At 50.0% G+C, this 24546-nt stretch overlaps 1 protein-coding gene across 1 annotated transcript; it reads right to left on the bottom strand.

The window, feature by feature from the left end:
- Nucleotides 1–19226: 19226 nt before the first annotated feature.
- Nucleotides 19227–22024, bottom strand: LOC103645095 (uncharacterized). The gene is made up of 5 exons (XM_020542812.2): nucleotides 21449–22024; nucleotides 21134–21359; nucleotides 20667–21049; nucleotides 20110–20448; nucleotides 19227–19751 (listed from the first exon to the last, which is right to left on the bottom strand). Exons 1-5 carry the CDS (start codon nucleotides 21956–21958, stop codon nucleotides 19227–19229), a joined length of 1983 nt encoding a protein of 660 aa, XP_020398401.2. The 5' UTR covers nucleotides 21959–22024.
- Nucleotides 22025–24546: the final 2522 nt, after the last annotated feature.

Here is a 24546-nt window from a genome sequence, read left to right as displayed (position 1 = left end):
GCCTCGCACCCAGAAAGGATATGATGCTATATGGGTGATTGTGGATAGATTGACTAAAGTAGCTCACTTTATTCCTGTCAAGACTACTTATAAAGGTTCTCAGCTAGCAGAGTTATATATGGCTCGAATTGTGTGTTTGCATGGAGTACCAAAGAAGATCGTGTCTGATCGAGGTTCGCAGTTTACCTCAAGATTTTGGAGAAGTTTTCATGAGAACATGAGTACGAAGTTGAATTTCAGTACAGCTTATCACCCTCAGACTGATGGACAGACTGAAAGGACAAATCAAGTCTTGGAGGATATGCTGAGAGCTTGTGCCCTTCGGCATGGAGGGAGTTGGGATAAAAGTCTACCTTATGCTGAGTTCTCTTATAATAATAGCTATCAGGCCAGTCTGAAGATGTCACCTTTTGAAGCTTTATATGGGAGGAAGTGCAGGACTCCTTTGTATTGGGATCAGACTGGAGAGAGACAGTTCTTTGGGCCTGAACTGATTCAAGAAGCAGAAGAACAAGTTCGTATAATTCGAGAGAATTTGAGAGTGGCTCAAACCAGGCAAAAGAGCTATGCTGATAATAGAAGGAGACCACTGGAATTTGAAGAAGGAGATTATGTGTATCTCAAGGTGTCACCACTGCGTGGAATGAGGAGATTTAAAGTTAAGGGCAAATTGTCCCCTCGCTATATTGGACCATTCTTGATCTTTAGGAGAGTTGGTGAGATGGCATACCAACTTGAGTTACCTGCTAGTCTATCGGATGTGCATAATGTGTTCCACGTATCTCAACTCAAGAAGTGTCTCCGTGTTCCCGAGGAACAGTTACCCATGGAAGAGCTCAGTGTTCAAGGTGATTTGACTTACATGGAGTACCCGATCAAGATTTTGGATACATTGACTCGAGTTACGAGAAATAAGGTGATAAAGATGTGCAAAGTGCAATGGAGTCACCACGGTGAAGATGAAGCAACTTGGGAAAGAGAAGAAGAGCTTCGTATAGATTTTCCCCACCTTTTCTCTAGTTCTTCTTAAATCTCGGGGACGAGATTATTTTTAAGGGGGGTAGGATTTGTAACACCCACTTTGTAATTTGCTAGAAAGAATACCAATAGAGAAAACAATTTCTCTTTATGCGAGGTGGATCTTTATGCACCATCATATGTGAACATCATGCCCAAAAACAATTAATAAAAACATATACTATCAAATTATACATCATGCTCGATTTTATTCTGTGTGCATTTTGTGACAACATATAATAGTGTGAAAAATATTAAATATCCAAATGGGAAATTAAATCCTAAAAGAAATGCTAAAATTTGGAAAGAAAGAAAATAAATGGCAAAGAAAAGGGAAAGAGTATAAAATTTATAGAATATATATAAAGATATACTTTCAAGGTTAGTAATTTTAAGGTTACAATATAATTTGAGAGTAAAATTGGCACAGGGTTCGAATTTAAATTTGAATTCAGAATTTAATTTAGAAAGGAAAGAAAAGAAAACAGAAAATAAAAATATAAAAGAAAAAGAATTGAGACTTACCTGGGCCGCGGGAACCACATTTCGGCCCACTCCCTCGTTTCCCCTTGGCTCCGCGGCCCGCCTAAGCCAGCAGCGCCCACCTGCGGGACCGACTGTCAACCGGGGCCCATCGGTCAGTCTCGCCTCCCCGCATCCCCTCGCGCTCGCGTCGCTCCACGTCACTGGCGGGTGGATCCCACTTGTCAGCCTTCTCTTCCTCGCAACGGTGCTCGCGAGATCTTCGCCGCGCAGACCGCGCCCACCTCGCGTGGGGGGCACTCCGGTGATCTCGGGGTCCGCGTAACTGTCGCGCTTCTACATGTAGTAAAGACCCCGCCCCATCGCCTGGAACCCCTGACCGCTTTTTCGTCCCCCAGAACGCAAAAGCACCGCCGCCAGGGTAGAACTCCACCCGCCGCGCGCCCAGGGTCGCTCGCCGTCGACTTGTTCCCCGTTTGGTGTGCGGGATCCATCTACGTGATCCCTTGGTGCCGGCGCAAGGGTCTCCTTGGCTTGTCTTCGTCTCTGGAGCATTGAATTGCTCGTCGGAGCAGGGGGCAACACCGTCGACCGCCCTCTACCGTGGACAGGTATCTCCGCGGCATAATTGGTGGTATGAGCTATCCCATTGCATTCACCATTCTCTGGGGATCGTGTAGACGCACACCATTTAGCTATTGGAGCCCTGGTGCCGCAAACCGAGGTGCGCCGGTGGATGCGCCACCGCCGTGCTCGCCGTGGTTGCTCGGCTTGGTCCAGGGGAGGAAGAAGGGGGGGAGTCCGTTGGATTCCGATCCAGCGGCTAAAATTAGATCGGGTTTAAAGTAGATGTGGTTCGTTCGATCTAAATGGACGGTCCAGATGGCTCTGCGCATACCCCTTTCGCACTGGGTAATCTGGACCGTAGATCGGACGATGTGTGGATAGGAGTAGATTTCGGGTATTTAAAATCTGCACCGTAGATCTTCCATCTGATGGCGCGCGCTGCGTACCGCTTCGTGGTAAGTTAGATTTAATCTGCGCCCTAGAATTCTAATCGGACGGCCCACGTTAGCCCGTACCCCTTCGCGGGTTCACTTTACAATTGAACCCCTCACTTTTTAGCAAATCAACCCGCCATCCTTACGCAGCTGTTCCCTGTGTCTGCGGATTCTTACTCCGTAGCCCCTACGTTTTCCATTTATTGAGGCCCAGTCCAGGATATAATAAAATCAGGAAAAATGATTTATAAATGGGTTTTTAATATGAAAATAATTGCTAGAACTTTATAAATTCATAGAAAATTCATACTAACTCCAAATTAGTCCATTCCAGTCCCTATAATTTTGTAATTTTATTCTTTATCACCTAGAGCCTCTGTTATGTCATGAAAACAGTAAGAAATTTATTTATCACTTAATCCCATTTAAAGCACATTAAACCTTTAAAAATGCATAACTTAAATTCTATAACTCCAAAAATTATGATTTCAGTTCCTAGGTTTTTATTTTAATATGTAGATTATTATTGTGTATTTTGTTTATATGTTTGGTGTAATGTTAATTTCTCTATATGCACTGTGCTTGTTTGTATTGTGGCGAGTAGAAGAACCCGTTGCTGAGGATCCTGGTGAGCAGCAGGTTGAAGTAGCTGAGCAGGAGCTCATTGAAGGCAAGTTGTGCCCTTGACCACTTTTTACCCAATAATGTTCTTTAATATCACTTATCCATGCATAGGTTAATTTTGATGGGACCCAATAGGTCACCCTAGATTGTTTATCTCATTACCTTGTTTACCCCTGAATCACTTGGGTAGTTTGCTATTGCTTTATATGGTTTTGGGATAATCATTTATTACCTCTATGTTCCAATTCTTGTTGTTATTCTGTTTATGTTCATGTTGTTATCATTAATGTTAATTGGAACATAGAGCTTAACTTGAGAACCACGTGCCACCACAAGGGTTTAATGGGACGCCCTTGGCTGATTAACTAGGAAAGCTAGTGGAAGACTACCTTACCCGAAAGGGGCAAGGGCAGTAGGGGAGAGGTCAGTGCGGGGAGGTCCCTGGTTGATTTTGCTGCGATGGCGGTCAGCCAGGAACCCTGTACTGGATCTTCCCATAAACTGTAGCGGGTTTTCGGAAGCTAGTGGAACTTTGTAAAGGCCTCGTAGTGTTGCCCTGCCGCGCTTCCTAGGTAGAGGTGTATGGGATTCATGACCCCTTGGCAGATGGGTAACATGACTTGTGGGTAAAGGGTACAACCTCTGCAGAGTGTAAAACTGGTATACTAGCCGAGCTCACGGTCATGAGCAGCTCAGGACTCTCTGATGTTTAAATTATGGAACTTAAATTCAATTTGGTCATTTGCATTGCATGGGTTTATTATTAATTTTGTTCTATTACTTTACTTAAGGTTTGATATTTACTTACACTTAGTAATTGCTAATAAAATTTTGACCAACTTATAAAAGCAATGCTCAGCCTCAACCTCTATTTCATTGATCAGCCTTACACTACATGAACTCCCACCTTTGGTGAGTTCATGCCACATTATTCCCCACGACTTGTTGAGCTATGAACGTATGTGAGCTCACCCTTGCTGTCTCACACCCCCCCCCCCACAGGAGATGATCAGGTGGTTCAGGAGGAGCCGCCTAACACTGAGGAGTTCGATCTGATCTAGGTGGCGTTTCTCAGTTGACATTGGCGCCGACGATCCTTAGTTCGTTTTATATTTATCTCTTATTTTGTAATAAGTCTTCCGCTATGTAATAAATACTCTGATGATTTATGACATTTATCTCTATACACTCTGTTATTATATATGTTGTCTTCTTGGCGCATGTATGAGATGCACCCGGCTTTGTCCTTTAAAACCGGGTGTTACATCTTGGTCACCTCGTCTCCTTCGTGCGCGGTCTTTAGCACGTCCCAAATCTCCTTTGCGCTCTTCAACCCTTGTACCTTATTATACTCCTCTCGACTTAGAGAGGCGAGGAGTATGGTTGTGGCTTGGGAGTTGAAGTGATGAATTTGTTCGACCTCCTCCGAGTCGTAATCCTTATCTCCCTTCTTTGGAACCTGCACTCCATACTCAACTATATCCCATATGCTTTTGTGGAGTGAGGTTAGGTGATGCCTCATTTTATCACTCCACATAGAATAATCTTCACCTTCAAACATAGGTGGTTTGCCTAATGGAACGGAAAGTAATGGATTGCGTCTAGAAATGCGAGGATAGCGAAGGGGCGTCTTACTATACTTCTTGCGCTCATGGCGCTTTGAAGTAGTGGAGGCTGATTCTGAGCCGGAGGTGGAGGGTGACGAAGAGTCGGTCTCGTAGTAGACCACCTTCTTCATCTTCTTCTTCTTGTCACCCATCCGATGGGACTTGATGGAGGAAGAGGATTCCTCCTTGTGCTTGTGGGCGGACTCCCTTGAGTGTGTTTGTTGGAACTTGCTCTCCTGGGCAAGTTGATCCAACGGAAGGGAGAAAACAATATGAACAGGGTTTTTGCTTGAGATGGCAATAGCTCTGTTAATCTAGCCTCTCAAGGGCACTGTGCGGGGGTATTTATAGGTATCTGAGTGCCCTGCGTCCTGAGTTAAGGATGCATGTGCCCTCGGGTACCTAGTTTATCCCCGGAATATTCCCATAAAGAAGGGTTACAGACTGTAATTACAGGGAGATCCTTACAAATTAGGCCCGTAATCCGCGACGGCCACGCAGGGCCTGTTACGATGGGCCGGAAAACACATGGGCCTCCATATTGGGCGAGGCCGCGAGACGGGACGACCTCGACACAAGTCTTCGTCCAGCGGCGCGTGGGATGAAGGGTGAGTCTGCCAGTCGTCTTGTCTCCGTTGGTGCAGCGAGGTTGGCGAAGGCATCGAGCGAAGGGTGGCGTCTTCGCCTTCGCCCCAACATTTGCCCTCCGAGGGACCAGTTCGACTAAGTCATCTGGTGCCGAAGACGTCGCTAGATGGTGGAGACGCTGCCCTCGCTCGAAGTGGTTCCTCGGGGGTTTTTGACATGACCGTTGATTGACGTCGTACTGTTGGATTGCGGGTTTCTCGAAGCGTCGCGCCCTTTCCCGACGCGACGCGCCCTGTGTATAAAAGGGGGCGGGGGGCGGCGCGTTTTGAACTTTATCTTTCCGCGCTCCACGAAAACCCTAACTTCCTTCTCAAACCGCCTGCCGCTCGTCTGCCCTCCTTGCTCTTGCTCGTCGGAGATCTGGCCCGTGTGAAGCAGACCGCCCGCCGCCGCCGACGGTACGTAGCGATGCCGTCCTCTTCTTCTTCCGTTGCCGATACACCGCCGGCCGGCGCGTCGTCTGAGGAGATGTTGAGCAATGTGGCGGCGGCGGAGTTGCGCGCCGGCGACACGGTGGAGTTCGGCGTTTCGCGGATGTCCTCGGTCCATGTGCAGGACATGCAGCAGCTTGGGTATTTCGGCGACGGAGTGGCACGCGTCCCGGGGGCGGAGGAGGTCCCCGAGCCGGAAGGCGAGTTAGTCGTCTTCGAGGCTTTTTTCGCCGCTGGCCTTCGACTGCCCGCGCATCGATTTGTGGGAGAAGTTCTGCGTAGATTCGGCGTCCAGGTCCACCAGCTGACGCCGAATGCGGTGGTGGCCCTGGCAAAATATGTCTGGGCAACGACTTCATACGGCGGGCAGCCCTCGGTCGAAGTCTTCGCGAAGCATTATTGTCTGCATTGGCAGAAAAGGAAAATCGGAAATAAGATTGCACAATTTGGATCTTGCACATTTACGCCGAAGACCGGCAAGACTTCGATGCAAGTCGTTGAGTTGGTTCCCTGCGCCCGCAATAAATGGGGCAACTAGTGGGAATTTTGGTTCTACGTTGCCGAAGGCACAGTCGAAGACCATCCGGGGCTAGCTGTGGCCGAGATGTGTTCGCATTATTACTCAGCGTACCCACAGTTTGAGGTAGCGGAGGAGGATGAAAATGAAGGGGCCCTTCGGTGCGCGGCCCGCATGAGTAGCGGACACGATCTGGTTGAGGAGTTTGTCGGATATGGGGTATGGCCCTTGGCACGTGGTTGGGCGGTGGGCGAAGTATGCCCTCGCCAGATGCCTTCCCGCGGCGGGATGCTAGTGCGGAGTCCTGCCTTCGCACTAGATTTGCAGGGCCAAGATCCCGCCGCATTCGTGCGTGAGGCAGAGGATGGGGCGATGCAGATTGTTGGTCGCTACGTGGCGAAGACGGAGGGCCAGCGGAGTTGGGATATCCACGGATCCAACGACCGCCTAAATAGGGCCTTCGAGTTGAACTGTTTGTCGTATGGCGGTTATCCCGGGCAAGACGATGTCGACCGCCGCGGGAAGAAACCGGCGGCTGAGATCGAAGACGACCCCGCGCCGGCAGCCGCCCCATCCGCTAAGAAGAGGAAGCTAGGTACTGCAATGGGAGGACTGGGGGTCTCCGATAGTTTTGCTATGGAGTTGATGGGGACATGCGCGGCCCCCGGGGGAAGGATATCTTCGCCTGAGCTCCGGGAGTCTTCGGCGCGGATGCTAGAGGTTACCGGGGGTCGGTGGCCTAAGAACGTTCCTATCCCCCGCGCGGCCGGCGAAGACTTTTTTACATCGCGCATGGCTCGTGATCTGAGAGTGTTTCCTTACGGGCGGAATATTGCTGCTGTTGTGTCGGCAGTGATGAACAAGGATCGCCAGGAAGCTGCGCAAAAGCGTCGGGCGGTCATCAGGCTTCCCGAGGCTAGGCCAAAGAGGGCGCGGGGGACTGCGAAGACTACCGCCCCCGGTGGTAGCCAGCCGACGCTGGCGGCGAAGTCGGCCGCCCCTGGGTCCAGCAAGGTGCCGGAGGGCGTGAAGGCGGCCGGCGGTACCAAGTCTGCTTCGGTCGGAGTTGCGAAGGTTCGGGAATTGCCTTCGCCGGGGAAGACTGTGCCCGACTACGGCACCGATATTAGTGTTGATGACTATCTCGTTGGTAAGTTTTTTTTCTTTTTAAAAAAAACTGGTGATACGCTGCAGGGTCGGGCGAGGGGCAACTTGCTGTTGTTCCGCCTAAGGTGGTGACCACGGTATCTGCCGTGGTGCCTGGGGCGAAGGGTAGCGCGCTCAGCACTGGTGGTGAGGTTTCGGCGGTCGCTGCCGTCAAGGACGAAGCGGGCACTGTGTCCCGCCGGCTGAAGGAGGCGTCGCTGCGGCTGAGTCAAGTAAGTTGAGCTGGACTTCGGTGTTTACCGTATCCATGGGGATTGTGATCTCATGTGTGTCTTATTAGGCGGCCGACTTCGCCGACCGCTTGGCGTCGGGGGCCCTTACTGCAGATGTGTCTGCCGAAGTCGAGAGACTTCGGGCGCAGCATGCCGACGCCGTCCAGGAAAAGTCGGTCGCGGACAGCAAGTGTCGCAAGCTGGCGGAGAAGGTGGCTGCCCTGGAGGGCGAGAGGACGGACCTCCTGCGTCAGCTGGTGGAGGAGAGGAGGGAGGCTAACCAGGCCATCGCCAAGGCGCAGGCGGCGCAGGCGGAGGCCAATTTGGCGCATGTGGAGGGTAGCCTCGCCAACCAGCGCGCCGAGAAATGGGAGGGGCGATTCAACGCTCTGCAGGCCCGCATGGAGAGGGTCGAGGCCTCGACATGCACGGAAGTTGAGCGGACGCGCAAACAGCTCGTGGATTCATACCGTGAGCTGGGCGCGCAAACTGCTAACTTCGAAGTTCCCGACCGGGAGGCGGGCCTTCGCTTCCTCGAGTGGCTACAAGAAGAACTTTTGGCGCTCCCGACCATTGTGGAGGGATTTATGTCCTTTGCCTCCCTCGTCACCTGCGAAGGGGCGATGAACGCGCTGTCCCGCGAGGGGTGCAGTCACTACGAGGTCTTCGACCGAAGTGATGAAGATTTCGGGCGCGAGATCTTCAAGGTCGACGACCCTGTGGTGAAGGACTCCGCGGGTGCCCTTTTCGACCGGATGTGGGGCCCCCACGGTCGGGAGGTGGTGAGAGAGCGGTCCGACCGGGCGAGGGATCAGGTAAAGTTTGTCTTTTGTTTAGTGTTTGTTGAATGCGGGGTACTCGTGGGCTTTGCTGAATCGGTGTGCTGTGTTGTAGGCTGCGCATGCCGAGGTCGTGGAGGACCTCGGAGCCTTGAACAGCGTGCGGCCCGAATCGGAGGCCGACCCGGGGGTGGCCGAGGCTGAGGTCGACCCGGCACCGCCTCCGGAAACCGGTGAAGGCTCCCTCGCTGCTCCTGCGGCTACTGCGTCCGGTGGAGTCTCGACGCCAACTGCCGTGCCGAGGGTGGAGGATCCCCCGAAGACGGCGACGGAGCTGGCTGCGGAGGATCCCACGACGGCGGCCGGGTCTTCGCAGGTGGCGTAGTGGGTGTGGGATAGTTAGAGGATTTTGTTTATGTTGTTGAACCTTGGTTGCTGCGCAGGTTCAAGATTTAGGGCCTGCACACGCAACCGCTACTGCTAATTTTGTGGCGGCTTCGACCGTGGATGCTGGGAATGAATCGGATGAGTCTGCTTCTAAGTTTTCTGATTTTGGTGATTCTGGGAGTTCGGTTGAGTGGACGGAAGAGTCTTCGGATGAGGACTTGGATTACTTTGTGGCCTTGGACGTGGCTGCGGCGGAGGCTTCTCCGCATGTTGCTTATGCTGAAGTTGCGCCTGGTCCGAGTGCTGGGCGTAGGCGGCGACGGGCGGTGGCGAAGCGTAGAGTGAGCGAGGTGGATAGCGGTCGGCTTCGTGTGGGCAGGGCTGGCAGGCAGGAATTGTTGTCCTCGCCGGCTGGGGCGAGTGTAGGTGAGGGGGAGTTGCGAAGTCTTTTTGAGGGTGAGGAGCTTAGGATAATGTTATTTAACTATAGGGAGAAGGGAATCATTCCGAAGGTTGAACCGATGTAAGGTGTGATGCCCTCGCTGTAAGTGTGTTACTATGGTTTGTATGAAGAGGCTGCGCCTGTTGTTGGTCTGTGCGTGGATAGTTTCTTGGTGTAGACTTGTGCATGGATGTAATGTGCTTGCGTCTTGGCGCGCTTGCACGGATAGTCTTTTGGGAGAAGACTTCGCTTTTGCGCACTTGTTGTGCTAGTCCGGCTGCACCCTTAGGCGACTTTTGCACGGATAGTCTTTTGGGAGAAGACTTCGCTTTTGCGCACTTGTTGTGTTAGTCCGGCTGCACCGTTAGGCGACTTTTGCACGGATAGTCTTTTGGGAGAAGACTTCGCTTTTGCGCACTTGTTGTGCTAGTCCGGCTGCACCCTTAGGCGACTTTTGCACGAATAGTCTTTTGGGAGAATACTTCGCTTTTGCGCACTTGTTGTGCTAGTCCGGCTGCACCCTTAGGCGACTTTTGCACGGATAGTCTTTTTGGAGAAGACTTCGCTTTTGCGCACTTGTTGTGCTAGTCCGGCTGCACCCTTAGGCGACTTTTGTGCGGAGTGTCGCACGCGAGGGTAGCTAGCGCTGCCCCTCGCGGTGACTTTGTATTGGTCGAATGTCGAAGACCGTCGATGCGGTCTTTTTTCGACGTAGATTTTTGCGGGGGATTTTTCGCTTGTATATTACATGGCTTCGCCTCGTTAAAAACCTCACCCCCCAGGAGGAAAAGAGTGCGGGCCAGAATAAAATTGTTTTGCGAATTACAAGGGCGAGCTGGCCCTGAGGAGTTAAACAAAAAATTTGCGGAGATTATCAATGTTCCAAGAGTGCTCCAAGTCCTCGCCGGTTGGCGTTGTGAGCCTGTACGCGCTGGGGGACGCCTTCGTCTTGACGATAAAAGGGCCCTCCCACTTGGGCTCCAGCTTGCCCCGGGACTCTGACCGAGCTGTCCGGACGAGTACGAGGTCACCTTCGCTGAATTCCCTCGGGATGACTGCGTGGTCATGCCATGCTTTAGTTTGGGCTTGGTATTTGTTTAGAGCCTGTAGGGCGAAGACGCGGTCTCCGTCGATGAGGTCCTACGAAGTGGGCTCGTCCACATCGGGGACAGCCGACGGGACTGTCCGTGGGGACCCGTGTTTTATTTCTTGCGGGGTCATGGCCTCCGATCCGTATAGAAGGCGGAACGGGGTGAACCCAGTCGCCCTGCACTCAGTCGTGTTTAATGCCCAGACTGCTTCAGGTAACAAATCGGCCCTCTTGCCCTTTTTATCATCAAGGAGCATCTTCTTGACAGCTGTGAAATTTTTTCCATTTGCGCGTTCCACAACTCCGTTGGATTGTGGGTGGTATACTGAGGCGAAGGCCAGCTTGGTGCCAATGGAGAAGCAGAAATCCCTGAAGTCCTGGCTGTCAAATTGCTTGCCGTTGTCAACTGTGAGTTCGGACGGGACTCCGAAGCGGCAAACAATGTTTTGCCAGAAGAATTTCTGGGCAGTCTTTGATGTTATTGTGGATACAGCCCTCGCCTCGATCCATTTGGTAAAATATTCGACAGCGACGAAGGCGAACTTGAGGTTTCCCTGGGCCGTGGGTAAGGGCCCGACGATGTCCTGGCCCCAGCGCTGAAGAGGTCATGTGTGGGCTATTAGCTTCGTGAATTGCGAAGGGCTTCCTGATCGAGGAGAAAATTTCTGGCAGGCTTCGCAGGACCTTGTGACCCGATTTGCGACACAGATTATTGCGGGCCAGTAGAAACCTTGACGGATCACCTTTGCGGCTAGGGCCCTGGGCCCTGCGTGAGAGCCGCAAATCCCGTTGTGGACTTCGTGTAAAATTTGGATGCCTTCGGTCTCGGTGACACATTTAAGCATGGGTTGACTGACCCCCTTCTTGTAAAGCTGGCCTTCAATTAGCGCGAAGTCCCGACTTCGATGTTTGAGGCGCTTGGCCTCATTGATGTTGGTTGGATGATAGTACCCCTGTAAGAACAGGGTTATTGGTGCCCGCCAGTCTTCGGTCATGATAAGATTGACTATGCGGTGGCCCTCGCTGTCATTGGTTATTTGGAGCCCTTCTGGGCTGCGGACGGCTGGCGTGCCGATGACATGGTAGAATATGTCGGAGGGTAGGGCCTCGCCTCGGGCGGCTGCCTTGGCCAATGCGTTAGCCTCCTCGTTCTTGGCGCGGTCCACATGCTGTAAGGTGAAACCTTTGAATTGCCTCTCGAGGCTACGGATAGCCGCGAGGTACTGCATAAGTGCGGGGTCCTTCGCTGTGTAGTCTTTCTCGATTTGGCCGGCGACTACCTTGGAGTCTGTTCTGATGATGCAGGTGGTGACACCAAGGGCCCTTAGCTTGCGAAGGCCGAGGACGACAACTTCGTATTCTGCTATGTTGTTAGTGCATCTGTCAGACTCCAAACAGAAGCTGAGGCGTGCTGCGTATCTGTGCTTGACCCCTGTGGGTGAAGTAATGACTGCAGCGGCGCCTGCCCCCGCATGGCACCATGCGCCGTCGCAATGGATTGTCCATACTTTTTCTGTAGACGGGTCCGACTGTGTTGTTGGCCCAGTTCAATCGACAACGAAGTCAGCCAGGACTTGTGACTTGATGGCTGTCCTGGGTTCGAATGTGATGTGGTAGCCGGAAAGTTCGGCTGCCCATTTGGCGATCCGGACTGACGCCTCCGGGTTTCTAAACAATTCGCCGAGTCCCCTATCTGAGGTGACCCGGACCTTGAATGCCTCGAAATAGTGGCACAATTTGCGCGAAGCCATGACAACTGCATAGGCAATCTTTTCCAGTTCCGTCATATTACATTTTGATGGTGTGAGCACTTCGGAGACGTAATAAACTGGGCTTGTCAGAGTCGGGGCTGCTCCTGAACCAGTGCTGCGCTGACCGCATGTGGCGAAGCCGCAACATAGAGCAACAGGGGTAGCGAAGAGTCGGGGCTTGTAAGAATCGCCAATTCCGATAGGTACTGTTTCAATGAGGCGAAGGCCGCCGCTTGCTCTGGTCCCCAAGCGAAGTCTTTTGCACCGCGAAGAGTTTTGAGGAAATGGAGACTTTGCTCTGCGGATTTGGAAATGAATCTGTTAAGGGCGGCCAATCTGCCTGTCAGGCGCTGGACGTCTCTGGCTGATTGCGGGGGCGTCATGTTGATGATGGCCTGAATTTTGGTTGGATTGGCCTCGATTCCGCGGTGAGACACCAGGTAACCCAATATTTTCCCCTGGCGAACGCCGAAGACGCACTTTTCGGGGTTTAGGCGAAGTCGTGCGTCCCGCATATTCGCAAACGTTTCGGCGAGGTCAGCAAGATGGTCTTCCTTGCTTCTGCTGGCGATGACGATGTCGTCCACATACGTAAATATATTTCGACCAACTTGTCCCTCGAGCACCGTTTTGGTGAGCCGAGAGAAAGTGGACTGCATTCTGATGAAGCAATACGTGTCGAAGGGTGTGATGAAGCTGGTGTTGGCCTTGTCCTCCTCCTTCATATATATTTGATGGTAGCCGGAAAAGCAATCAAGGAGTGACATGACCTCGCACCCAGCAGCACTATCGACGATTTTGTCGATCCGAGGCAGCGGGAAGTTGTCCTTGGGGCAGGCCTTGTTAAGACTTGTGAAGTCTATGCACATCCACCACTTGCCGCTCTTCTTCTGCACCATTACTACGTTGGTGAGCCATGTGGGGTAGGCGATTGGCTCGTTAAATTTGGCCTCAAGCAGGCGATGTACTTCAGCCTTGGCTGCTTCTGTCTTCTCGTCATACATCTTATGCAACCGCTGTTTCTTCGGCCTCACCAAAGGGTCGATTCCTAAATTGTGCTCGATGATGGAGCGACTGACTCCGACTAGGTCGAGGGCAAACCAGGCGAAGATGTCTTTATTTTTGGACAGGAAGCAGAGGAGTCTCTCCTCATCATGCAGAGTGAGGTCTTCGCTGATGGTGACCATCTGCTTGGGCGTGGCCTGGTCGAGGGGGACAGTCTTGGTCCCATCGTTGCTTTGTAGCTGTGCTTTATCGTGTTCTTTGTCAGTTGGGCTGGCAGACACAGGGACCTCGCGTTGGGCCGTGAGGCAGTGCACGTTTCTTTGTCCGGGGACGAAGTCTCGTTCTATGTTACGCGCAGCCTGCTGGTTGCCGTAGACCGTGATGGCGCCTTGCGGACCTGGTATCTTCATGCACAGGTAAAGTCCATGAATGGCTGCCTCAAACTTGTTGATGGAGCCCCGGCCCATTATGGCGTTGTATGGGTACAACATGTCGACGATGTCGAATGTGACTTGCTCACTTTGGGCATTGGGTGCTACACCGAAGGAGAGAGGTAACTCTATCTTGCCGACAGGAAAGGTGCCCTTGCCGCCGAAGCCGTAAAGCGGGTTGTCCGAAGGCTTGAGCAGGCTGTGGCTTATGCCCATGCGATCGAAGGCATGGAGGAAGATGATATCCGCCTGGCTGCCATTGTCGACTAAGACTTTATGGAGGTCCCAGTCTGCCACACTGCAGTTGATAACCATGGCGTCGATGTGGGGTGCGGTGCGCAGATCGACGTCTCGGGCGTCGAAGGTTAGTGGCACATGGGACCACTTTGTCTGCATGACTGGGCCTGTGACGGCGACGTGGTTGACGCTGCGGTAATGGTCCCTCTTCTGCCGCTTTGTGTCGAAGTCGGCGCTGGACCCCCCCGGTGATCATATGAATGACTCCGCGATACGGCTGATCGGCGAAGTCCTCTTGCTTTGGGGCGTGGGGGTGGTGGATGTTTTGTTGTTGCTGGTGTGGAGGTGGAGGAGGTACGATTTGTGCCTCCTGGTGGTGTTGGTATGCGTGGTGCGGTGGATGCGGAGCGGGGCCGTGGATGTATGGCGGAGGGGGTTGCTGATATGTGTGCGCGACAACCCTAGGGTTGTCGGCTGGCTGTGCCCGTGCCATCCTGTCTCTGGTGGCCTTCGTCTCTGGGCAGTCTCTGGTAGGGTGGGCGCAGTCTTCGCCGTGGAACATGCAATAAAATCTGCGCGGCTGCTGCGCACGTCCCCGACCCCGACCACGAGTTCCATTCCCGCGGCCCTGGGGGGATACTTCTGGCGGCGAGGGGCCTCGCCAGCGGGGTGCTGGTTGGCGATGTTGTGCACCTGCTGCTGATTGTGGCCGTCCCGACCGGAGTCTGGCTGTGAAGGCCTCGTCCACGTGCGGCTGGACTGTGGAGTGTCTTTGGGTTTCCTTTGAGACTCGACCTTGCGTTGGTGGAGCTCTTCGGATCTGGCATATTTCTCAAATAGTTGATACAACTCCTGGAGGTTCTTGGGCGGATCCCTGATGCAGTGGCTGTAAAGGACACCGACCCGGAGGCCACTGATGGCATAGTGGATGGCGATTTGGTCATCGACCGAAGGCAATTGTGACTTGAGGGTTAGAAACTTGCGGTAGTATTCCCGCAGAGTCTCTTTTTCCAGCTGCTTGAAGAGTGAAAGTTCGGCCAAGGCGTCGGTGTCTGGACGGTACCCTTGGAAGTTGAGCAGGAATTTGTCCTGGAGACTTCTCCAGGAGTCGATGGACAACGGGGGCAACCTGGTGTACCAGGTGAGAGCTGGGCCTTCGAGGGCGATGATGAATGACTTGGCCATCGTGGCGTCGTCCCCTCCGGAAGATGCAACGTCGACCTCATAACTCATGATGTACTATGCTGGGTCAGAGCTGCCGTTGTACTTGGGATAAGTCCCTGCCCTGAAGTTGGCGGGGCATGGTGACACTTGCAGGTGTGGCGCCAGGGGGCTTTGCTCATCAAGGTAGTTGACACCTTGGAATGCCACATCGTGCGGTATGGCATGGCCGCGCTGGGGGAAGTATAGGTCTTCGACCTGTGCGCGCTGTTGCAGGGGGGCCGTGTTGCAGGCCGAGGTGGCCTTCGCGCTGCATGAGCGCGATCTCTTGCTCGAGCTCCTGAGCCTTCTGCTCTTCGTCGCGTATCATCTGTCGCACCTTGGCTTGCGCAGACACACGTTGGCGTTGGCCTCAAGTATCTCTTTTTGCTTCTGGAGATTGCGGTTCTTGATGCGCAAGGCGCGCAGCTGTAGCTGTTCTTCCGCTGAGACGCCGATGACTTCGCCGTCCTCGACGACGTCCGCGGCCTCCGGTGGAGCGAAGCCTGGGGGGAGGTGTGGCTGTCCTCCAGAGCTGCAGGTGCGGAGGCTGCCTTCGGGAGTGGGTTGTTCGTCGCGCTGCCTCTTGCTGAGAGCGTCGTCCTCGGTGGCCTCTTGGTGGGTGGTGTCGACGAGGGCGAGGGCCTTGCCCTTTTTCTCGGCCAGGAGTGCTGCCTTCGCAGCCTCGTCAGCCTTCGAGCTAGCTCTCTTGGGTGCCATCGTGGGTGGTTTTTTCGTAGCACGAACGGTGGGCGCCAAATGTTGGAACTTTCTCTCCTGGGCAAGTTGATCCAACGGAAGGGAGAAAACAATATGAACAGGGTTTTTGCTTGAGATGGCAATAGCTCTGTTAATCTAGCCTCTCAAGGGCACTGTGCGGGGGTATTTATAGGTATCTGAGTGTCATGCGTCCTAAGTTAAGGACGCATGTGCCCTCGGGTACCTAGTTTATCCCCGGAATATTCCCATAAAGCAGGGTTACAGACTGTAATTACAGGGAGACCCTTACAAATTAGACCCAACAGTGTTTTCCCCGAGCTTGCGGACTTGTCGCCGGTCCCGAGATCCCTCTTGGCGGATGTTCCCGACATCACTTCGAGCGGTTAGGCTCTAATGAAGCACCGGGCTCTGATACCAATTGAAAGTCGCCTAGAGGGGGGTGAATAGGGTGAATTTGAATTTTATAAACTTAAGCACAACTACAAATCGGGTTAGCGTTAGAAATATAAACGAGTCCGAGAGAGAGGGTGCAAGACAAATCGTGGGCGAATAAAGAGCAAGACACGATGATTTGTTTTACCGAGGTTCGGTTCTTGCAAACCTACTCCCCGTTGAGGTGGTCTCAAAGACCGGGTCTCTTTCAACCCTTTCGCTCTCTCAAACGGTCACTTAGACCGAGTGAGCTTCTTCTTCTCAATCAACCGGGACACAAAGTCCCCGCAAGGACCACCACACAATTGGTGTCTCTTGCCTCGGTTACAATTGAATTGATCACGAAAGAATGAGAAAGAAAAGAAGCAATCCAAGCGCAAGAGCTCAAATGAACACAACAAATCTCTCTCTCTAATCACTGAAGCTTTGTGTGGAGTTGGGAGAGGATTTGATCTCTTTGGTGTGTCTTGTATTGAATGCTATAGCTCTTGTAAGGTGTAGAAGTGTAGAAACTTGGATGCCATTGAATGGGGGGTGGTTGGGGTATTTATAGCCCCAACCATTAAAAGTGGCCGTTGGGAGGCTGCTGACGCATGGCGCACCGGACAGTCCGGTGCGCCACCGAACACTGTCCGGTGCGCCAGCCACGTCAGCGGGCCGTTGGGTTCCGACCGTTGGAGCTCTGACTGGTGGGGCCGCCTGGCTGTCCGGTGGTGCACCGGTTAGGTCCTGTAGATTATCAGGTGCGCCTTCTGCGCGTGCTCTGTCCTCTGCGCGCGCAGGCGCGCATTAAATGCGTTGCAGTCGATCGTTGGGCGCGAAGTAGCCGTTGCTCCGCTGGCACACCGGACACTGTCCGGTGCTTCACCGGATAGTCTGGTGAATTATAGCGGAGCACCCCTCCATTTTCCCGAAGGTGGTAAGTTCAGCTTCGAGTTCCCTGGTGCACCGGACACTGTCCGGTGGCACACCGGATAGTCCGGTGCGCCAGACCAGGGTGCCTTTGGGTTGTCTTTTGCTCTCTTTTTTTGAACCCTATCTTGGTCTTTTTATTGGCTTATTGTGAACCTTTAGCACCTGTAGAACTCATAGACTAGAGCAAACTAGTTAGTCCAATTATTTGTGTTGGGCAATTCAACCACCAAAATCATTTTAGGAAAAGGTGTAAGCCTATTTCCCTTTCAGTGCTCCCGAGGTTGCGCACTTGGTTCACCAAGGTCTTGAGCCGGTTGTACATGGCTTGTGGCTCCTCCCCTTGATGAAGCATGAAGCGATCGAGCTCCCCCTCGATCGTTTCCCGTTTGGTGATCTTGGTCACCTCGTCTCCTTCGTGTGCGGTCTTTAGTACGTCCCAAATCTCTTTGTCACTCTTCAACCCTTGCACCTTATTATACTCCTCTCGAATTAGAGAGGCGAGGAGTATAGTAGTGGCTTGGGGCTTGAAGTGCCGGATTTGGGCTACCTCGTCCGAGTCATAGCCTTCGTCCCCCACGGATGGTTCCTGTGCACCAAACTCAACAATGTCCCAAATGCTAGCGTGGAGTGAGGTTAGATGGTACCTCATTTTATCACTCCACATACAATAATCTTTACCGTTAAAAACCGGTGGTTTGTCTAGTGGGACGGAAAGTAAAGGAGTACGTTTGGAAATGCGAGGATAGCGTAAGGGAATCTTACTAAACTTCTTGCGCTCATGGCGCTTAGAAGTGACTAGGGCTGGGCATTCGGTCTATTAGGGTAATTTGGTTCGGTCTATTCGGGTTTGTGAAATTTCGCGTTCTGAAAAATGAGAACCGAAATTTTCAAAAATATTTAGGAACCGAACCCGAATAGACTCACAATTTCGGTTCGGTCTATTTGGTCCACCGAATAGACCCAAATTGTAGAGATACTAGTATATTTGTTAAAATATATACAATGAATAATTAATTGAAAGTACTATTACTACAACAAGTGACTATAAAAATTTGCATACAAAGATATATATACTATCGTTAAGATGATATCATTATTTCTAGCTAATAAGTTCATAAATCATATAATAATACCATCACATATTAAGAACTTTTTTTATATTTCGGGTTATTAGGTCTATTTGGATTTTAAAGGTTAGGAACCGAACCCGAACCCATACCCCGAAATGTAGCACATATAGGAACCGAACCCGAACCCGAATAGATCGACAATTCGGTCTGTTCGGGTTCGGGTTTGGTTTTCGGTTTTAAGATGCTCCCCTAGAAGTGACGGACGGCGTGTCGGAGCCGGAGGTGGAAGGCGACGAAGAATCGGTCTCGTAGTAGACCACTTTCTTCATTTTCTTCTTCTTGTCGCCACTCCGGTGCGACTTGACGCGGGAAGGTGATTCCTCCCTCTTCTTGTCGCCGGACTCCCCCGATGGAGCCTTCCTGTGGCTTGTGTCGGGCTTCTCGCTGGTCACCATCTCCTTCTTGGCGTGAGCTCCCGACATCACTTTGAGCGGTTAGGCTCTTAGGATGTGTTTGGTTGGGGAGCCACCGGAGTGGAGCAGCTCCATTCTAGATTTGGAGAGTAGAACTGCTCCGTTCTATGTTTGGTAAGCAGGATGGAGCTGCTCCATTTTTTGTTTGGTTGGAGAGTGTATTAGAGCGGAGCCATTCAGTTTTTTGTTTGGTTGTGGAATGTACCAGAGCAGAACCGCAGCAACATCACTCGAGTGCCCAATTGGCCTTTCTGCTGAATGGAGCTGCTTTTGTTCAACATCACTCCACTCGCCAACAACATGTGCGCAGGAACAAAATGTGTTCATATCCATAGTACAAAACATTGAAAACATGAGTTATATGCTCTAAAACATTTTAATAATACCAAAACATGAGTTTATATTCATACTTCACCCAACAACCATAACTCATAACCATAGTTCATCACCAGCGATGTTCAAGTACACAAGCAAAATCACAACACATAACCATAGTTCATCAAACAACTACGATACATGAGTTCATATCACCATGACATACCAAGTTCAATTCATCAGACACCATGACACTAATCATGACTCACAATCTAAAAATTGTCACCAACGAAATTCGAAAACCACGACAACTTCCAATCAAATGGTAGATTCATGAAAGCATGGGCATCATTAGGATGCCTAACCAAATGCTGATAGTATCGAGACTTGTGGTTAAGCTGAAAACCTGGGAGACTGTCCACTGCTTCAAACAAACCATCTGGTAAAGCATTGCTTGCTTTCTCAATTGCCTTTGCTAGCCTTTCGCTACCACGATCAAATGCTTCAACCAAGCAATCAGTCTTTCTTCTGATATCATCAATAGTCTTGGCTCTCTTAGCGGGCTTAGCTGATGAAGATGCATCATCATTTACAACACTTTTATCAATCCCATGATTCATCCCCCCACTTTCTGCATTGCCATCAGCACCATTGTTCACCCCATCATTCCCAAGTGGGTCATTAGAGCTCTTTGCATACTGACCGGTAGCAACACTATTGCCAAAGATTGTAGCTAGAAAACCATAGTATGAAAGAGGCTTGTTCAAATATTCATCATCAGCCTTGTTTTTTGGGTCCTAATAGTGAATGCAAAACTTATTAAATATAAACAGATATATGAAGTGTCCAGAAATAAAGTTCATATACAAATAATAAAATTCATATACATATAATAAAGTTGCAGATAAAATTCATATATGCAGTGCTAATATATCAGAACATAGCCTCTAACACCCACCACTGTTCTTGCACTAATGCATAGATGGTTTTAGGTTAAAAAAATCAGAACATATCTATATGAGAGTTCCCTCAACCATGATCATCATATATTCTTAAATCAAAACATAGCTATATGTAGGACAATGAGTGCAACACTTAATAAATAAACGACATAGGACAGTGATATCAAATATAAAAGGCTAGTAAAAATCATACCGCCATATGTTCTTTGTAGTGCTCGTGATCAAGAGAAACAATGAATTCATTTTCATCCCAAAGAGCAGCACTCAAATTCTTAAGGTAGTTGATCCTAATGTACTTCTTCTTCCATGTCTTCAAGTGATTAGCAACTTGATCGCCTGTCCTTATAATTTTAAAATGGTCGTTGAGAGCCTTAGCACAAGCATTGAGATGAACTTTCTTGAAGCCAGTGGAGGTTTTAGTGCCATCAGCAACAATGTTGCTAAGAAAGGTGAGAACAAATGTGGATTGAGTTGGTGTCCATTGACATAGTCCACCACCAGCTTTTGCACCACTTGTCTCCTTATCCATGACCTAGATGTCCATATAAATAAAAGATACATGTCCATACAAATAAAAGATACTTCCAAAATTTAGCAATATGTCCACACGAATAACATATAGATGTCCTTACAAATAAAAGATACATGTCCATACAAATGATAGAGATACTGGAAAATACATAACAATCAAATAGTGTTTGCATGATAGTCTTCCCACATAGCATTGGCAAGTTCTTGCCTAAAGTTAACCATAATGCCATGTTCTATTGCTTGTCCATGCGAAGATGTTTGATGATTAATGATAGGTAATTCCTCACTCTCAGGAATGATAAAGTCGTCACCTCCATCTTGTATAACCCAATTGTGAATAATACAACAAGCAACCACAACTTCTACTTGTGTAGAGAAGGGGAAGAATGGTGTAGCATCATCAAGAATTTTAAATCTTCTCTTCAATGAACCAAATGCCCGCTCTACTGAAACTCTTAGAGATGAATGTCTATGATTGAATAATTCTTTCTCATTTTGCACGGGATTATTTCCCCACTCGTTCAAGTGGTATCGTACTCCACGAAAAGGGGGCATAAATCCAGGTTTGGCTCCATATCCGGCATCGACTAAGTAGAACTTGCCTAGCATACAAGGGATATGTATGTGAGCTACACTAGGTATTATATTTCATGACTAAAGTAATGAGCTACACAAGTTGTATTTACCTTCAGGCACACGAAGACCATTATCTCTTTCTAACGCATCACGTAAGACTAGTGCATCATGAGCTGTCCCCTCCCAACCGGCCAAGACAAATGTGAATCGAAGATTAAAATCTACTGCTGCCATGACATTTTGAGTAGCATAACTCTTTCTACCACGAAAGGAAGCCTCCATGTGTTTAGGAACAGATGCTCGCACATGTGTGCCATCTATTGCACCAATACAATCCTATTATTCAATTAGAATGCAAAAAAATATAAGCAATTATAATCTGAATTCCACCCTTAAAATGAAGGGAAGATACGGTAGCCTCACACCTTAAAGTAAGGATCCCATCTTGGGTTCCCTGCAATTTTAGCTGGAGTTGATGTAGATGGTGGCCTAATAAACTCCTTTCGTAGCTCTCCAATAGCGTGAAGTACTTTGTTGAAATAGCGACTAACAGTTTCACCGGACCTATCAAAATTGGTGCCAACTAACCTATTCCTAACATTGTGACCCACAGTATTTAAAAACATCGCAACCTGCTGCTCAACACACAAATGTATGGTGTCTTGCAAAAGGCCACGATCCCTAAATAATTTACAAAATCGGAAGAAGGATGCTCTATTGAGTCTAAGCATACTAACACAAGTTACATCATTTTTCCATATCTTATTATTAAGATATTCAATTCTCATTCTATCTCTCCCCTCAATTGGAGCATAGGTAATTGTTTCTACAGATTCAGAACGCTTTCTTTTTCTAGATTGAATAACCATGGCCATCATTGAAAGCAACATATGTGACGCAGCTGTGTAAACTAAAATTTGTTGCTTCTTATCCATCTATATTATACACAACAAGGTTAAAGTCATTAGTTGCTAACATACCACATAATCACACAAGGCACATAGTAAATAGTTGCAACAAGATTATACCTTCTGTCAGCCTATGTTGCATGTGCTTCTCTTCTCAAAGTGTTGCTGCAATAATAGGACGGAGCCTCGGCTGGCCCTGTAGGCAATAATAGACCGGAGCAAGCAAGCAATCAGTCAGAGCTCAGTCCAATGTGCAGAGTAAGCAACTCGGTAATAATAGACATGCATCATGATAATAATCCGCTGCACCCACCGGTAGAGCAAGCAACTTGCTACCTAATCCTAATAATCGGCTGGAGCCACCGTACCTAATGACACCCTGCAGCAAAAGCAAGCATGCACGCAGCAACAGCTAGCAGGACGTGCACCATCACTGAGACCTGCTACTCGTTGCCGAGTATCATTGAGCCCACAGCCAGCAGCCAGCAGGACGAACGCCGCTGGACTGGGAGACGCGGTTGGCCAGATCCGGCGACGAACGGGCATAGAGACATACATAGGGCCTAGCTACCGGGTCTTTTCTGCCATTTCCCCCTCCTATTCAAATCCATCTTCAGATCCATCACTGTGAAGCTCCCTGCACCCAGCAGATCTGGTGAAGGGCTGCTGACGGCGTGGAGGAAGGGGGCGGTGGCAGAAGCAGAAACAGCAAAGGAGGAAAGGCCGGTGGGGGAAGAGAAGAGGGGGCTGGAAGGAGAAGAAGTGGTGGCAGATTCACCTGAATTGACGGGTGACGGCGGACGGGCGGAGCTCCTCACGACGGCGGCTCAAAGTGCACTGCTCGCGTGAGAGAGAACGAAGGAGTAGAGAGAACCGGAGCACTCAGGTCCGGTCGATTTGGCCGAGCGGACTCATTCTGGATATCAGCTGCATAATGGAATAGAGCCACTCCCAGAGCCGCTCCGCTCTTTCTTACTTTGTAACCAAACACTAGACAATAGGAACGGAGCCACTCCATTCTCTACCGCTCTTAAACCAAACGCACCCTTAATGAAGTACCGGGCTCTGATACCAATTGAAAGTCGCCTAGAGGGGGGGTGAATAGGCAAATCTGAAATTTATAAACTTTAAGCACAACTACAAGCTGGAGTTAGCGTTAGAAAAATAATCGAGTCGGAAAGTGAGGGCAAAAACAAATCACAAGCGAGAATAAGGCGAATGACACGATGATTTGTTTTACCGAGGTTCGGTTCTTGTAAACCTACTCCCCATTGAGGTGGTCACAAAGACCGGGTCTCTTTCAACCCTTTCCCTCTCTCAAACGGTCACTTAGACCGAGTGAGCTTCCTTCCTTGATTTCCTGGGTCACCTAGACCCCGCAAGGACCACCACACAATTGGTGTCTCTTGCTTTGCTTACAAGGCTTTGAGAGTAAGAGTGGGAGAAAGAAGAAAGGCCAACCAAGCAACAAGAACCACAAAAGAACACAAGTCGATCTCCTCACAAGTCCTAAAAAACTAGAGTTGAATTGTGGACTTTGATTTGATCGGAGGCTTTGATTTGTGTCTTGGAGTGTTGTGTATTGCTCTTGTATTGAATGTGGAGTAGTGAATGCTTGGGTGCCTTGAAGAGTGGTGGTTGGGGGTATTTATAGCCCCAACCACCAAAATGGCCGTTGGAGAAGGCTGCTGTCGAAGGGCGCACCGGACAGTCTGGTGCGCCAGCCACGTCACCCAACCGTTAGGGTTCGACCGTTGGAGCTTGTGACATGTGGGCCACCGAACAGTCCGGTGGTGCACCGGACAGGTCCTGTTCACTGTCTGGTGCGCCATTTGGCGCCTGCTCTGACTTCTGCGCGCGCAGTTGCACTGTTCACTGTTCACTGTAGACTTTTGCAGACGACCGTTGGCGCAGTTATCCGTTGCTCTGCTGGCACACCGGACAGTCCGATGCTACACCGGACAGTCCGGTGAATTATAGCGGAGTGGCTCCCAGAAAACCCGAAGCTAGCAAGTTGGAGTTGATCCACTCTGGTGCACCGGACACTGTCCTGTGCGCCAGAACAGGGTTGCCTTCGGTTTTCTTTTGCTCTTTTTATTTGAATCCTTTCTTGGACTTTTTATTGGTTTGTGTTGAACCTTTGGCACCTGTAGAACTTATAATCTAGAGCAAACTAGTTAGTTCAATTATTTGTGTTGGGCAATTCAACCACCAAAATCAATTAGGAAAAGGTTTTAGCCTATTTCCCTTTCAGGTTGTCTTTTGCTCTTTTTATTTGAACCCTTTCTTGGACTTTTTATTGGTTTGTGTTGAACCTTTGGCACCTGTAGAACTTATAATCTAGAGCAAACTAGTTAGTCCAATTATTTGTGTTGGGAAATTCAACCACCAAAATCATTTAGGAAAAGGTGTGAGCCTATTTCCCTTTCAATCTCCCCCTTTTTGGTGATTGATGCCAACACAAACCAAAGCAAATATATAAGTGCAAAATTGAACTAGTTTGCATAAGGTAAGTGCAAAGGTTACTTGGAATTAAACCAATTTATACATTCATAAGATATGCATGGATTGCTTTCTTCATTTTAACATTTTGGACCACGCTTGCACCTCATGTT

This window comes from Zea mays, chromosome 1, assembly GCF_902167145.1.
Source record: "Zea mays cultivar B73 chromosome 1, Zm-B73-REFERENCE-NAM-5.0, whole genome shotgun sequence".
In the NCBI taxonomy this organism is placed as follows: Eukaryota; Viridiplantae; Streptophyta; class Magnoliopsida; order Poales; family Poaceae; genus Zea; species Zea mays.
The sequence above is the reverse complement of the archived record's forward strand: the minus strand, read 5'-3'. Positions and strand labels throughout refer to the sequence as shown.